This window comes from Vulpes lagopus, chromosome 3 (assembly GCF_018345385.1).
Source record: "Vulpes lagopus strain Blue_001 chromosome 3, ASM1834538v1, whole genome shotgun sequence".
Taxonomy (NCBI): domain Eukaryota; kingdom Metazoa; phylum Chordata; class Mammalia; order Carnivora; family Canidae; genus Vulpes; species Vulpes lagopus.
The window spans coordinates 21,872,125-21,888,724 of NC_054826.1; the positions used below are offsets into that span (position 1 = coordinate 21,872,125).

The 16,600-nt window shown below is 41.0% G+C and overlaps 1 protein-coding gene across 3 annotated transcripts in view; it reads right to left on the reverse strand.

Moving 5' to 3' along the window:
- C3H5orf34 (chromosome 3 C5orf34 homolog) overlaps window positions 1-11,052 on the reverse strand; it is a 46,017-nt gene extending 34,965 nt beyond the window's left edge. For 2 of the 3 annotated variants that reach the window (XM_041750036.1, XM_041750037.1), the window contains exons 1-4: window positions 10,760-11,052; window positions 6,069-6,303; window positions 5,821-5,910; window positions 2,578-3,224 (exon numbers count right to left, since the gene is read on the reverse strand). In XM_041750036.1, the coding sequence (XP_041605970.1) occupies window positions 2,578-3,224; window positions 5,821-5,910; window positions 6,069-6,263 (932 nt within the window). In that variant the 5' untranslated portion in view covers window positions 6,264-6,303; window positions 10,760-11,052. Of the gene's footprint in view, window positions 1-2,577; window positions 3,225-5,820; window positions 5,911-6,068; window positions 6,304-10,599; window positions 10,636-10,759 lie in introns of those variants that run through there. The other variant, XM_041750038.1, reaches the window with a different exon arrangement.
- Window positions 11,053-16,600: the final 5,548 nt, after the last annotated feature.

Here is a 16,600-nt window from a genome sequence, read left to right on the forward strand (position 1 = left end):
TGAGACCTGGAAATGGGCACACATTAGTGAGCTGAGATACAGCAGTGCTCCTGGCAGAGGAAAAGAGCAGGTGCGGTGGTGAAACAGAGCTTGGACAGGCATTCTAGAGACTGTAAAAAGTCCAGTTGAGCAAAAGTAGAAAAAGCAAGGGCAAGAGTGCTGAGGACTACCAATGTAAGAAGAGATCAGAAAATGGAAGGCCTGCTTAGCCATATTTAAAGATAAGGGATTTTAATCTACAGTTAGTGGCAAATTATTGAAAACTGTTCATTTAGAAGCTTAAATCTCTTTCAATGTGTACTTACTATTACTGGAACTTCCGATTTTAACTAGATAATCATGACAAGCCTGAAAATCACTCCCTGGTTTTGCTTTAAATAATAAATATATACTCAGAGACTACCTGGGATCAAAGCCCAATTCTACAAGCACTCGTTATGTGACTCTGCTCGTTATTTAACCTTCTTCTACCAAGTGGGGCAATAACAATTACTTACCTCATGGAATTTCTATGATAATCTAGTAGGTGAAGTACTGAGGTGCCTGGCACATAAACACTCTGTGGCAGCTCTTACCATTACTATCGTACTACTTATAGAAGTTCATGGAACCATTAAGGTGAATGGAACCACTCACCTCTTAGTAGAGGGAAAAGGCTTCTAGCTGGCCTCCAGAAACCTCTCCATGTTTACCGCTTTTTTCAAAAATTTTCAGTGATTAGGAATAGTGTAGGGGAGGCCTGCACTGACATGAAGCGCGAGTATGACCAGTGCTTCAATCGCTGGTTTGCCGATAAGTGTCTTAAGGGGGATGGCTCCGGAGACCCGTGCACCGACCTCTTCAAGCGCTATCAGCAGTGTGTTCAGAAAGCAATAAAGGAGAAGGAGATTCCCATTGAAGGACTGGAATTCATGGGCCATGGCAAAGAAAAGCCTGAACTCTTCTTGAACTTGACAGTCACCTTGAAAATAGACTCCTCCAATCAGGAAATTGAGGACACTGGATTTCATCAATTAAGGCCATGAAAATAGCCATCAATTGATGAGTTTAGGAGGGAGTTTTCTTTTCTCCTTGATTTCCTCTCACTTATAAAAGATGATGAACCATCACTCTTTGCTCTGAGATGATTTCTCACTTGTGCTATGGCATCTTGCAGGAACCTCACCTGCTAAAACTGAATGATTTCTTGGGATTATGGGTGCAATACTTGGTCTAGGATCAGCTTTAAATATCCCTTATGTGTAAATACTGATAAACTTGTCAGGATGATCAGGGTTGCCTGACCTCTTGAGTTTGCTTCAAAAGACATTAAGTACATTGTACTAGGGTTATTATTATTCATGGAAGCAACTGGTTAGGATCTCTCTTCTCTCAGGGAGCTAAGGCTCTGAAAAGGGATTCCAGCACAACAGTTTTAATCAATGCTTGGGGGACAGTTTTATTTTTATATAACAACTTTTAAGATTGCTGGTGGACTGGGTTAGCCAAGAGGAAGACAGCCTTAAGAGTTCCTAGCCTTAAGAAAAGGTGTCAGATTTCTGATGAAGGTATGAAAGCTTGAAGAATGTTGCAGTACACACCATTTCAGAGCTCATAGTATAGTTTAGGAATTAAGATCCTTGGAGTGACAATGGAAGATCCTAAACTGCAGAGATTTGCTATTCCCAGCTTTCAGCCCAAGTCAATTAATTAGGTCTACCTATATTATCATAAAACTGCCAAAATGCTGCATCTGGTTAAATGGGACAAGAGTTTGTTTTATTTGCCTTGTGTACCCACCCTGCCCTGCAATGTCTGTAATCATGTAGACGGAATAAATTGTAACATTTAGTTTCCAAAAAAAGAAAAAAAAATTCAGTGATTAGATTTAGAGTCAGCAAACCAAAGATAGTAATGGCCTCAGGCTAGGTATGAAAGAAAAGAACCCATGATCATAAACTAGTCAGATCCATGCTCCAGCAACCAATGTGACGGACTCCACGGAGTGGCAGCTGATGCTCCTCTGTGCTCACCACCAGCACCCTGTGCCATCACTTACCAAACTTTAATAATCTATTCAGTGACAGTGTCCTTTGTGGAGTCTAAGTGCCTAGAAAGCAGGGACTGTGTCTCTGTCATCCCTAGAGCCTCTGTGTTTTACAAAGTATGTAGTGTCCAGTCAGCCTCCCATCAACACTTAACGCTTGGGCACAGAGTAAGAAACATAAGTGACACATTGGCTAGGGAAATTATTTACTATCGGTTATTAGCAGAGTTTTGGATCACTGAATGAACTTTTCTTACGAATGATAGCAGATGGGCAGCCCAGGTGGCTCAGCGGTTTAGTGCCGCCTTCAGTCCAGGGCCTGATCCTGCAACCCCGGGATCGAGTCCCACGTCAGGCTCCCTGCATGGAGCCTGCTTTCTCCCTCTGCCTGTGTCTCTGCCCCATCTCTTTCTCTGTCTCTCATGAATGAATAAATAAAATCTTAAAAAAAAAAAAAAAAAAAAACCTGAATGGTAGCAGATGACTGAGAAACAAGAGCTTTATGACAAAAAAAAAAAAAAAAAAAAAAAAAAAAGCCATTCTTCCATTACCTGTGTAGGTGGGGGACAGGACAGCTGAGTAACAGGGCCCTGGGAAGAACAGAAACCTCTTTTCCTCTTTCCTCTGAAATATCAGAAGTTAAAGTTCTACTCTGGGTGATATCTGCATCAATTCCAGACATGCTGCTGATTTTATTACGAAAACGAAGTGCTAGAGACAAAGGATATCTCCATTCCTCTGGACAGGAGGCCACAGGCCAGCACTGCTTCACCCACGTATATACACATGTGTGTTGTGTACTAGGAAGAGGTGCATCCTCCTTCCCTTCGGCTCCATTTACACAGCTCTTCTTCTCTAAAGGTTCCTTGGATTTCGTTATCTGACAATAGAGCTCATTTTCTTTATTCTTCAGTCTCTGTCTTGATAAACTTACATATGTACAAATTTTGCCTGCTTTTTCAACTAGTTTATCCTTTCTGGCTTGATTCTTCTTTTCTGACAATACTACAGACGAGTCTGGCTTCTGGCTTACTTTACACAAAAAATGTACTATAAATTCATGCTGCAATCTGGGCAGGCAAAGGTATGCGTGCCCATCTAACGATGATATCTTCACGGTGCCACTCTGCATACATATCATGCCATCATCAGTGTCGCCACTGGGCCATCTCACTTCTGAGAAGTCAATGAAAATACGCTGAGTTGAGGGGAGAAAGAGAGATGGGGAGTATTTTGTTAGTAGTCCAATGTTTCTGTACATTTGATGCTTACAAATTGTGTAAGAAAACTCCTGAAGTTTTGTGTTTTACTACCTAAAAAGAATGAAAAATAGAGAGCAAGGTGTTGGCCTATATATATTTTTCCACAGAAGATTTGATACTGTTAAGATTATCTCAGAGAGAGATATAAAATACACACACACACACACACACACACACACAGATAAAGAAGGAGAGAAAAGGGACACCTGGGAGGCTCAGCAGCTGAGCGTCTGCCTTCAGCTCAGGATATGATCCTGGAGTCCTGGGATTGAGTCCCACATTGGGCTCCCTGCATGGAGCCTGCTTTTCCCTCTGCCTATGTCTCTGCTTCTCTCTCTGTGACTCTCATGAATAAATAAATAAAATCTTAAAAAAAAAAAAAGAATGAGAGAGAAGAAAAAAAATGATCCTGACTATATTTAGTGTTAGATATATTTTTGTTTCAAATGTACAATGACCGGGACGTCTGGGTGGCTCAGCAACTTAGCCCCTGCCTTCAGCCCAGAGTGTGATCCTGGAGTCTCAGGATGGGTCCCACATCGAGCTCCCTGCATGGGACTTGCTTCTCCCTCTGACTGTGTTTCTGCCTCTCTCTCTCTCTTTCTCTCTCTGTTCTCTCATGAGTAAATAAAGTCTTTTTAAAAACACAAAAAAACAAAAACACAAAAAACAAATGTATAATGACCAATAAACTTTGTTTTATTGCCCACAAAAAAAAAAGTACAATGAATCAGAGATAGATTTTTTAGCCCTGCCCAAAAGATTACCTTGAAAAAGAAAAAATGAGGGAAAACCAGCACTACAGTGTACAAACAACACTACAAACAACCACAATGTATTCTATTAAAAGCAATCATAACCTCAATTGTATGGAACTAGCATAAAAATCATTGACAGAGCATTTCAGATAATAAGGAAACAGAATCAACCATATCTTAAGACATTACATGTGATAACATAAGTTTTTCAAAACAAGGAGGGAATGGGAGAATGACAAGAAATGGTACTGGAATTACTGAATAGCATGTGGGAAACGCTATCTCAAAGGGCTATCAAATAGACTAAAATAAGACAACATGTATAAAGTACCTATCCTAGGTAGCACTTGGCATACCTAATACACTAAACAAATTCCAGGTAGCTTAAAGGGCAATATTTAAAAAAACTGAATTACTAGGGGTGCCTGGGTGGCTCAGTCAGTTGAGCAACAGACTCGGTGTCTGCTCAGGTCATGATCTCAGGGTAGTGAGCCCTGTGTTGGGCTCTGCGCTTAGTGGGGAGTCTGCTTGAGACTCTCTCCCTCTCCCTCTGCCCCTCCTTCACTTGTGCAGCATGCTCTCTCACTCACTCATAAATAAATAAACCTAAAAAACAAACCAAACTGAATTACTCAAGGTCAAACTGATCTTGACCAATTGCAAATAGACTTGTAACAGGTACCAGTGCTTGTTGCATCTCTTCATGGAAGATAAAAACAGTAGGTATCATGTAACAGTCTTTTTTTTTTAACAGTCTTTTAATCAATTGATCTTGCCAATAGGTAAACATTTCCTCTTACATTTATATAAAATCTTAAATTTACAAAAACTAGTGTCAAGAAAGCCTCTTAAACTTACAGTGCCCTTTATGTATATAGATGTTAGTAGTGTTCAATGATGGCAAATCTGGCTTGTAAGGATGGTCTGTTAAGAAAGTTCTCCATTCCAGAATTGGATTATCTAATAATCATTCGACAGCATCAGCAGCAAACTATGAAGTTTCAATGAATAAAGTTTCTCGAAAGATAGTGATAAACTATCCCTATAGACTAAGTTACAGCTTACAATTTTTCTTGGCTTCTTTCCCATCATGATGGTAGCAGAAAGTGGTTAAAAGACATAGTCTTCAGAGTCAGCTAGACTGGGTTCAAATCCTGACTACCATTTAGAAAACATCCATGAAGAAGGTTAGGTAAACTCTCTGAGATTTAGTTCCCTTATCTGTAAAAAGGGCCTCATATCTAACCAATACACGTGTTCTGACTGGCTGGACAGACATTCTGACTGGTGTTATTAAATATTTTTAATATCATTCCTAGTTATTGGCACATAATAAATCCTCAATAAGTGATAGCTATCATTATTATTATTCATAAAAGTTCAAAATAGAACATAAGCAAAAAAAAAAGTATATACCTGTAAGTAATTACGCATCTCTACTGCACATGAACTGCACATCAATTACTGAAAATGGCCACATAATTTCTTAATTCTGATACCCCTGAGAATCAAGTCACCAATCTGAAAAATTCTGAGTAGGTGCTTTGGCTACAAAGAAAATGGTAGAAAGATGAACTATGTACCTCCTGAGTCTCAGTCAATATATACTGGACCAGAACACCCTAGTCTGGTGAAAAAAATATAAGCCTATGCATTCTACAACAATGTGTGTATTCCCAAGTGTCATGAAGAAAAAGATTACATATGAAACTACCTGTTTCTAATTACTTCTCCTCAAAATATTACTTATAAAAAAAAGCTTTTAAAAAATTACCTTTTTCCTTTCAGAAGGTATGATGCTTTCAGATAAAAAAGGGCAAACAGCAAAAGAATTTCGAAAATCTAGGGCTCGCTGTAGTTGCTCCTACAAAAAGAAATACAAAACATAACCTCAAAATATGTAAAATAATGTGAGAAATCAATTTAAATCGACAGTAATCTGGAATATTAATTACTTTCCATAATCAGACTACCTCAACAATATTCTCGTATCAGAATTGTTTTTGTGTCACCTTTACTTACTCGGTAAGTGCTAATAACAAAGTGTGTCCTTTGACGAATTCTTTCTGGTTGTTCTAAAGGATGTGCTGAAACAGGAGGTGCCTTTTCAAATAAAAATTCAGAGCCACATGGAGAAAGCTGCAGTCTGGAACCATCAACGTATTGCACTTGCACTGAATCATCTTCATAAAGTACCATTCGTACTTCAGCTGCCATGACTGGGACTACGGATAAGACGTCCTTCACAAGGTAAAGACTGAAGGAAATAGGAAATAGCATAGCACAAATAGTTCTTGTGTACAAAAGTTCTATCATAAAAAATGGATGCATTTTCTAAGAACATGAGCAAGACATATTCCCCTTGCACTTATTTTTGTTTGAGGAAAAGTGATTATTGGGGTACCTGGGTGGCTCAGTTGGTTAAGCATCTGACTCTTGGTTTTGGCTCAGGTTGTGATCTCAGGGTCAAAATCGAGCCCCACATTGGGCTCCTCGCTCAGCCCAGAGCCTACTTGAGATTATACCCTCCCTTTTCCTCCTTCTCTGCTCCTCCATGTTCTCTCTAAAATTAAAAAAAAAAAAAATTAAGTGATTATTTTACTACATACTTTTAAATGATCTGAAATTAACAACCTTAACAGAATACCTTGATTAACCCCCGGGGCTTTACTCCAATGTGGGAAGATAACCTAGAAGAAGAAGAAAGCCCATCAAATTATAACTGCCTTTATAATTTAATAGCTGTAATTCTCCTGAAGTTTAATTTTTATAAATTATATGCTCAGTTAAGTCATTTCATACAAGCAAATTCCATCTTTTGTGATAAGAATACAGAATTGTTTGTAATACATGCAAAAGGCAGGCCAAAAGTAACTATTAGGACTGAGAAAAAAGAACACTGAAAATGAAATCCCAATACCTGGATTTTTGTCCCTAGTCTGACATTAAGGAAGTAGTTCTATGTCATGACTGAGCAAGTTAATTAATCTTCTAGTCTAATGTCTTAGATTCACTCGTATTTCAATGAATTCAATTTCTTCTTCCCCACCTCTAAACTGTTTTCACCTATGCTTTCCATTTAGGGATGACTGAAGGGGAATCAGAGGGTTGAGTTCCATTCATACTCCCACTACTTATTAGCTAAATGCCTCAGGTTGTTTGTTTCTTTATTTGTAAAATGGGGCATAGTAACAGAATTGTTGCAAAGATTGAACCAGACAACACACATGCCAGTGCCAGTATTGCAATGTTGCTTTGTAGGTGCTCAATAAATCTTATGATTCCTTTCTTTTTTTTTTTTAAGATTTTATTTATTCATGATAGATATATATATATAGAGAGAGGCAGAGACACAAGCAGAGGGAGCGGCAGGCTCCATGCCAGGAGCCTGACGTGGGACTCGATCCCGGGAACCCAGGATTGTGCCCTGGGCCAAAGGCAGGCGCTAAACCGCTGAGCCACCCAGGCATCCCCTTATGATTCCTTTCTAACACCAACACCATCCTCTGACACTTAGCCATCTCCAACTAGAACATCATCCTTTAAAAAAAAAAAAAAAAAAGATTATTAGAGAGAAAGAAAGAGGGTAAGTGGAGGGGCAGAGGGAGAAAATCTTCAAGCAGACTCCCCACTGAGTGTGGAGCCCAATGTAGGGCTCCATCTCACAACCTGAGATCACAACATTAGCTGAAACCAAGAGTTGGATGCTCAACCAATTGAGCCACTCAGGTGCTCCTAGGACGTCATCCTTTCTAAGATTTTCCTTTCTAAACACTAACCCATCCCCTTCTAGGACATTATCTCCTACTACTCGGGTGATAACTTTCACCTGACAGAAAAAAAGTAACTTCTCCAGTTTACCCTTCTTGCCTACCAAAAACTTTCTCAGATATAGTTTCCACTCATTGTCTACTTTCTCTCTCATCTGTCTTCAACCCATTGCAATCCAGGCTTTCCTCTACATTTCCTTTTTTTTTTTTTTTTTAAGATTTTATTTATTTATTCATGGGAGACAGAGACACAGAGAGAAGCAGAGACATAGGCAAAGGGAGAAGCAGGCTCCTCGCAGAGAGCCTGATGGGAGACTCAATCCCAGGATTCCAGGATCACGCCCAGAGCCAAAGGCAGATGCTAAACCACTGAGCCACCCAGGTGTCCCTTTCCTATACATTTCTACTGAAATTGTTTCACCACAGTCACCAATGTTTTCCTACACCCAATAGCTTCAGTCTTCATCCTACTAAACTACTCACTCTGTGATAGTGTTGTATACCTTCCTCTGTACTAAACTCTCTTTTCTTCTGCCTTTTATTAAGACTCCACACCCAATGTAGGGCTTGAACTCATGATCCTGAAATCAGGAATCACATGCTTTACTGACTGAGCCAGCTAGGCGCTCCCACCTCTGTGTTTAGTGTGGTCATTCTTTTTCACCATTCTCTTAAATCAAAGATTTAAGACCTGAACTTAGTCTCCATTTCATCTCTTCATACTATATACACTCGTGTTGCTTTTATGCCCACTATTGCTTTTAAAAAAAATCTTACCCCCTTTCTTCCTTCCTTCCTTTTTTTTTTTTTTAAGATTTATTTATTTATTCATGAGAGACAGAGAGAGAGGGGCAGAGACACAGGTAGAGGGAGAAGCAGGCTCCTCACAGGGAGCTCAATGTCAGACTCAATCCCGAGACTCCAGGATCGCGCCCTGAGCTGAAGGCAGACGCTCAACTGCTGAGCCAGCCAGGTGTCCCCTTACCCCCTTTCAATGTATGTAATCAACTACATATGACTGGCCTATACAATATATCAGAATATAAGTAAACATTAAACCATATGGTTTCTCCTAAGGAGATTCACACAATTTTATTTATTTCCCCTCTCTAGAAAGCTTCCAAATTCACCTGACCTCTCCCCAGAACTTTAAGAAGCCTACTAGACCTCTCTTTATGTCCTTGTCCCACAGATAAATCAAACTCAATCAACATGACTAAAATGGCACATCATCAGTCTCATCAAAGCAGACTTCTGTAACATCTCCTAATTTCACTTTCACTCTTGTTTCCCTCAAGTCCAGTCTACATAACAGTAGCCAGAGGGATCTTTTAAAATAAAATGAGATAGGAGCACCTGGGTGGCTCAGTGGTTGAGCATCTGCCTTCGGCTCAGGTCATGATCCCAGGGTCCTGGGATCGAGTCCTACATCGGACTCCCTGCAGAGAGCCTGCTTCTCCCTCTGCCTGTGTCTCTGATGAATAAATAAATAAAATCTTTAAGAAAAAAAAAAGATCTATTGCATCCTGGTTCACAATCTATCATTTTGCGCTTAAATAAAATTCCTAACCATGACCTATAACACCCACACAATCTGGTCTCATCTTCCTATCCAAATGCCATCACTCTTTTCCTTGTTCAGGACACTTTAGCTACACTTGCCTTTTTAATGTCTTTAAAACAAGCTGTTTCCTATCTCAGAACCTTTGTGCTGTTCTTTCTGCCTACCATGTTCTTTCTCTTGTTTATCACATGGCTGAGTGTTTAAAGCTTAAATATCATTTCCTCAAAGGCCCGACTTGATCATCTCAATTAAAGTTCTTCCCCGCCACTTCCCAATCACTTTTCATCCATTTAATCTTTTTTACTCATGGCATCCATCACTATCAAAACTAATTCTATTTATTTCCTCGCTTGTCTTTTTCCAGTAAGACATACACTCAATCGCACCAGAGACCTCATCTGTCTTATTTACAGTAGTATCCCTGGCATTTAAAAACAATACTTAGCAAATAATAAGAGTGCAATAAATATTTAATGATGAAAGAATAAGTAAGTGGATTTCAAAATTCCTGCTCCTCCTCAATTTGCAATTTGAGTTAATGGCATTTCAGTTAGTAATACTTGACTTTTCACTCTGTTTTCCTCCACACTCCTGTAAGGTGTCTTGTTGATTTCGTAGGTTTCTCTTATGACCCTGGCTCCTTTTCCATTTCAGTCCATCAACTATCCCCTCCATTTCTGCAACTATCTGGGACCTTCCAGTTTCTTCCCTCTCCATTTCCATTGCTGTTACAGGAGGGGGCGCCTGGGTGGCTCAGTTGTTTGCCTTTCTCTCAGGTCCTGATCCCAGCATCCAGGGATCAGGTTCCCTGCTCAGCAGGGAGAACGCAGCTTCCCTCTCTCTCTCTCTCTCTCTGTTCCTCTCCCTCTCAAATAAAATCTTTAAACAAATAGTATTGCTGCTATAGGCAACCTTCCACTTTACATCACTTGTTTATGTGTTTTGTTCATTTCACATGCAATAAGTATAGCAATAAATGTATTTATATTGCATACACGCATACATATATAAATCTCAGCTGTCTACTTGCTATCTCAGGAAAAACAGGTTGGAAAACTTGTATTTTCTGATTGCCAACTGGGAAAAGGTCTCTGGTCAAGTTTTTAATAAAAAAAAAGTTACTGAGATATAATTGTTATTTATTTAAATAACAGGCAGACACGAGAAACAGTGGAATAGCTAGAGTTCCTGGCATATCATAAAAAAAAATAATAATAACCTGATTCTATCCCACACTTCAGCTTCATCTGTTTTATTCCTGTTTCGCCACCCCGTCCATTACGTCGGTGTTTAACGATCGAAAGCCACAAGTCTGTACTTGACATCAGTGGGAATTCATTTTTCAAAAGGGCAGTATCTAGTTACAGAAAAAGCCTCACCAAAACAACCAGCAACGTCCTGGGCTCACACGGCAGTCCGGAGAGGAAAAGTCGTGGAGACGAGGCCAATCAACGGCCCCTTTAATTTGCCAAAATGCTTGAAGCCTGCCCACGACTGCTTCTCCAGGGACGTTTCTTGAATTTGACAAATTACCAAAAAGTGATGTTTCTTGACGGGAGAAAACAATCACCACCGCAGAGGAACAAGGCCACAGAGAGAGCGTCTTGGCCGAGACGTCCGTGGTGTCAGGGCAGCGGGAGAGAGCGGCGGCGCCGGCTCCGAGCCCGCAGAGGAAGCGCAGGAAACCGGCGGCGGTTCAAATCTTCCCGCGCCCCGGGGAAGCGTCTTCCCTCCCCGGAGAAAGACCGGAAGTCCCGCCCAGTCCGCGGCCTCCGCTCCGGGAGCCAATCTCCGTCGCGCTCCCGGCGAGGGGCGGGACCGGAAGTACGTGAGGAGGGCGTCCCAGTCCTGAATGTGGTTGCTTCCTATTTGGCAAATTTTACTTCCGATGCTCGAGTTGGGACCTGTCCGACCTGGTTGTGATTCGTCCCGTCAGCACCGGCATCCGGCAGCTCAGCCGAGAGCTAACCGCTGAGTGGATTTTAGGAGAGTAATGCTTATTTAAATAATCTAGACAATTATACCTTAATAGAGCTGTAGAAAAACTCCAACCAAACAAAAACTTGGCCAAAGATAAAGCAGTCTTCGTAATTTGGTATCAACTATGTATCTGGCCCCCCCTTTTTTTTCTAAAATAGCAACTAGCATGTCTGCTAGATTTATTGTCATTAAGTATTTATGGGGAACTTACTATGTGCTGGGCACCCTGGGGATAAAGCGGGAGTGAGACCCAGGGTCGGGGATGGGGGCTGGAGCTAAACCGGAAGGGAAGTGGACGATAATTTGATTACAGTAGTGGGTTTTTTTTTTAAAATATTTTAAATGTATTTATTCATGAGAGACACCCACAGAGAGGCAGAGACAGGAGAAGCAGGCTCCCTGCAGGGAGCCCGACGTGGGACTCGATCCCAGGACCTGGCATCACGCCCTGAGCCGAAGGCAGAGGTTCAACCACCGCGCCACCCAGGCGTCCCACACAGTAGGGATTGAGTGTTCCTAAACTGAAATACAGAGGCCTGTGAGAGCATGGAGCCGACACACCCGAAGCTGAGGAAGTATCTCCGCCGAAATCCAAAGGGTAAAGAAGTATTAGCCAGGTACAGTGTGAGAAAAGTGTTTCAAGCAGAGGTAATAGCCTGTGTTAAGGCCTTGAGCCCCAAAGGTCCTTAAAAAGGCCAGTTTGGGGCAGCCCGGGTGGCTCAGCGGTTCAGCGCTGCCTTCGGCCCAGGGCATGATCCTGGAGACCTGGGATCGAGTCCCACATCGGGCTCCCTGCATGGAGTCTGCTGCTCCCTCTGCCTGTGTCTCTGCCTCTCTATGTGTCTCATGAATAAATAAATAAAATCTTAAAATAAAAGCAATGGTAAACTATTACAAGGGCTTAAAAATTTTTTTTTTTTTTAGTTAACATACAGTGCAATACTGGTTCTGGAGTAGAATTCAGTGATTCATCACTTATATACAAGACCCAGCGCTCATCACAAGTGCCCTCCTGAATACCTGTCACCCATCTAGCCCATTCCCTGCCCACCACCCTCCATTACCCCTCAGTTTGTTCTCTATCCTTAAGAGTCTCTTAAGGCTTGTTTCCCTCTCTCCTCCTCCCCTTTTTTCCTATTTCCACTTCCCCGATGTTCATGTTTTCTGTTTTAAATTCCACAAGTGATATCATATGGTAATTTCTTTCTCTAATTTCACTTAGCATAATACACTCTAGCTCCATCCACATCATTGCAAATAGCAAGATTTAATTTTTTTTATTTCATTCTTTTTGATGGTTGAGTAACATTCCATTGTATATACACACATTTCTTTACCCATTCATCAGTCAATGGACATTTGGGCTCTCTCCATAGTTTGGCTATTGTTGATAATCAGGGGCTTTAAGATATTATTTATTCATGAGAGACACACAGAGAGAGGCAGAGGGAGAAGCAGCCTCTAAGCAGGAAGCTTGATCCCGGGACCCCGGGATCACACCCTGAGCCAAAGGCAGACACTCAACCACTGAGCCACCCAGGCGTCCTGATAATCAGGGGCTTTTTAAGCAACGGTGGCAACATCAAGGAATGGGAAGAAACTGAACTCATTAAATTCATCTCCATTTTTGAAAGTCTAATAAACAAACTGACCTCATCTTATGTAAAATGTAATAAAGGCACCCTCAGATGCCATTTTCGTTGATCAGTAACATCAATTTGTATTACACAGTGCTAACTTAGATCCTATCCTGTTCTCACCTTTTTCCTAATGACTAAGCACCTATCTGTAAACTGTCTACTACAAAGGGGTTTTGTGATGCTATTTGTACTTAAGATCCCTCAAACAGATGAGTGAAGAATGGATTGTAGGATGCAAGAACAGATGTGGGGAGCCCAGAAGTCTTGAAAAAGCAACGAGATGGGATTTCAGACTCAAGATTAGACAATGAGGATGGACGGCACAGCTCCAAGAAATACTTAGATCAATTCAGTAGTCTTGGAGATGACTGAACAGGAGTTGAAAACAGTTCCATGAGTTCTGGTTGGAGCAAGTGGACAGGTGGCAATGCTATAACACAGACCCAAGAAAATTTGAGTAACAGCATGACTTCAATTTTATGAGTCATCCTAACAGAAACAAGTTAGCAAAGGGAAACAGATTAGAAACAAATCTGGAGGTCAGTGTCCACAGGTGCTAACTGAAGCTTTATGAGAGGATTAAATAGCCCAAGGATATAGTGACATGAAAAGAAAATATTGACTGAGCTTGGAGGAACACCAATACTTACAGATTAGCTAAGAGAATCCTACAAACTATAAGGAATAGGGTAAAGCTAGAAAGGCTATTCTATTCCAAATGCCTAGAAGTTTTCAATTTTGGTATCCCTTGATAGTATCAGATACTGTCTGACAAGCTAAAGAATCAAGTCTATTGGATTTAGTGGCATAAATGTCATTGGTGGCTCTACAACAAGGGCTGTTGTATATAGTGGCAGCAGAAGCTATAGGTCTGAAGAGCAAATAGGAAGGAAATAGAAAACAAAAATGGGATATTTGAAAAATCTGGCTAGGAAGCATAGCTAGAACTGTAGTTGGAGAGAAATGGGAGACCCAGATTTCTCCTGATGAGAGGAATGACATGTTCAACAGCTCGTGCAAAGGGCCAATGGAGAGATTAAAAAAAAAAAAAAATACAGACCAAGTTAACAACAGAGCTCATGAGAAAGAGATGGCATGGGATTCAAGCACATATGGAATGATTGGCTTTTAACAGGAGGGATACTTCCTGTACAAGAGGGGTGGATGAAATGAATGCAGATGCATTTGCGCATGTTTGCCTGATTTCTTCTGTGAAACAAGTCATTAGGGGATGACGAACAAATAGAGTGAAGAGTCTGAAATAAACAAGGAAATAAACAGGAAGATTATTGGCAGTGCTGATAGCTTAGATGGCAATTATGAATTTACACTGGTACAAACTCACCAGAAACACGACCTCCAGCCGCCTGGATGAAGCACCAGTCCATCCAGGGTTGGTGTTTAGCCAGGCTGACACAATACATGACTAGTATACACGACCCAAAATTATTTATACCTACTAAAGTCTAGTCAGTCACACACCACCAGGCTAAAGCTTGCAGTCTGACAAAATCAAATTTATTGACTTGTAAGCAATGGAACAAACTCCAGAGGAAACATTAGTAACATGCTACACAAGGGGGAGGTGGCCATCAACCTTGGTAAAATTTGGATTTCTGAAGGATTCTGAAGAGATTCTAAGGAAAGGGATACAGATACCTGTTCTGAGTTGGATGCTGCTTCTGAAGCAGGAATGAACTAGGAACTGGAGACTAGGTGCTGTTAGGAGGTGAGGGCAGTTTAGGAATTGGGTGCCTCCAGCAATAGATGGATGTGTTAGTAAAGCAGGTCTGAAGACAACGAAGCTGTGGACATACAAAAGGGTCATGATGGCAGTTTATAAATTGCATGACTTTGGGAAAAATGGGACCTGTTAACTTTGCAATGAGCTTTACCTGTGTGTGTCCTCCCAAACAGATTAACAGCAAGGGTACTTTTTTTTTTTCCATTGAGAGCTGATTTTCAGTCCTGAACAGTTTTTACTTTCATACCAAGTCTTGTCTTCTCTTGCTAAACATTGACAAATTTCTTAAATGAGAACTTCCTCCAGATCCATCTGTTCTATAGATAAGATTTTTTTTAATAGATAAGATTTAATGAAATACCTAATCATAGGATTGTCATTCCAATCTAGAGTGAGCCTCCATTTTCTTAGACCCTCTAATTATCCAAAACCAAAATCCTATAATAGGTTCTAATACCATCTTACTGACACAGTCCACAGTTCCCCATATGTGTATTCTACTTTAGTGCAAAAGTACTAAGTCCAGCCTGTTTAGGTACACATGGTAGTCTTTGGCTAGAAGGACACCGATAATGTAAAGACAGGTCAGAGTTGATGACATGTGCCAGATTTTATACAAACCAATATTTGTACATTGTTACCAGAACACAAGCCCATGACCTGCACTAGCACCTTTAGTTCTTGCTCACTGGAGACTTGTACTATTAATCCTTACAAGAGACTTAGGACCCGTGTTTCTGTTGAATATACGGTCAATTGTTGTAGCACAGGGTCAGCTCTTCCTTTCAGTTTTAAAACCTAACCACACATTTCTTGATGGCTTCCTATTTGATATGGCTTTAGCGACTCACTTAGAACCAAGACTGTAGGGATCCCTGGGTGGCGCAGTGGTTTGGCGCCTGCCTTTGGCCCAGGGCACGATCCTGGAGACCCAGGATCGAATCCCACGTCGGGCTCCCAGTGCATTGGAGCCTGCTTCTCCCTCTGCCTGTGTCTCTGCCTCTGTCTCTCTCTCTCTGTGACTATCATAAATAAATAAAAATTAAATAAAAGAACCAAGACTGTAAGAAGTTAATGCTGTATGCAGCTTCTTCCTGAGTCTTCTACAATGCTCCCTCTCAAAGTCCAGGCCACACGGACAGGCCATGTGTATGTGGGTCTGGCCAAGTGATAGCTTCAAGTCATCTGGGCCCAGTCAGAAGCCACTGAGTGAAGACTCCAGATGATTACAGCTAGCAGCCATTTGAACTACCTCCAGTTCTTAGTTTTCCCAGCTGAGGCCAATACTGCAGAATGGAAAAAACCTGTGCCTGGCTCAAATCCCTAAACCACAGAACCCAGGAGAATAAAATGCTTATTGTTTGAAGACACTAAATCTGGGTGGTTATTTAAGCAGTACTAGTAAGTGGAACACATAATGATCCTGTTGGTAGCTGGCAAGTATAGCAGTGGTTGGTGACAATGAGCTAGTGAACAAAGCTGGAAGGTTATTCACAAAGCAACCACTAGAAGCTTAAAGGATATTCAGTTATTATGTACTTGGCCCCTGGTCTAATGTACTGCCTCTTCCCTACACCCCTTCCCCGCCTCATTCCCAAGATTACAATGAGCAGTCTTTGGAGAACTGCAGATTAAGATAATTATCCACATTACAGGAGCTGTTATGGGAGGGGAAAAAAAAAAAATCCTACTACAAGTTTTCAAAACCCCAATTATATATGTTGTTCCCCTTTTACAATAAGGAATCTAAAGGTTAATGTTTTATATGTTAATTTTTCCAAGTAGACTTGTTACTGAATTCTTCCTCAACATATTGAATAGGATCTCTATCCTAGCAGTTTGATTTCAAACACTTT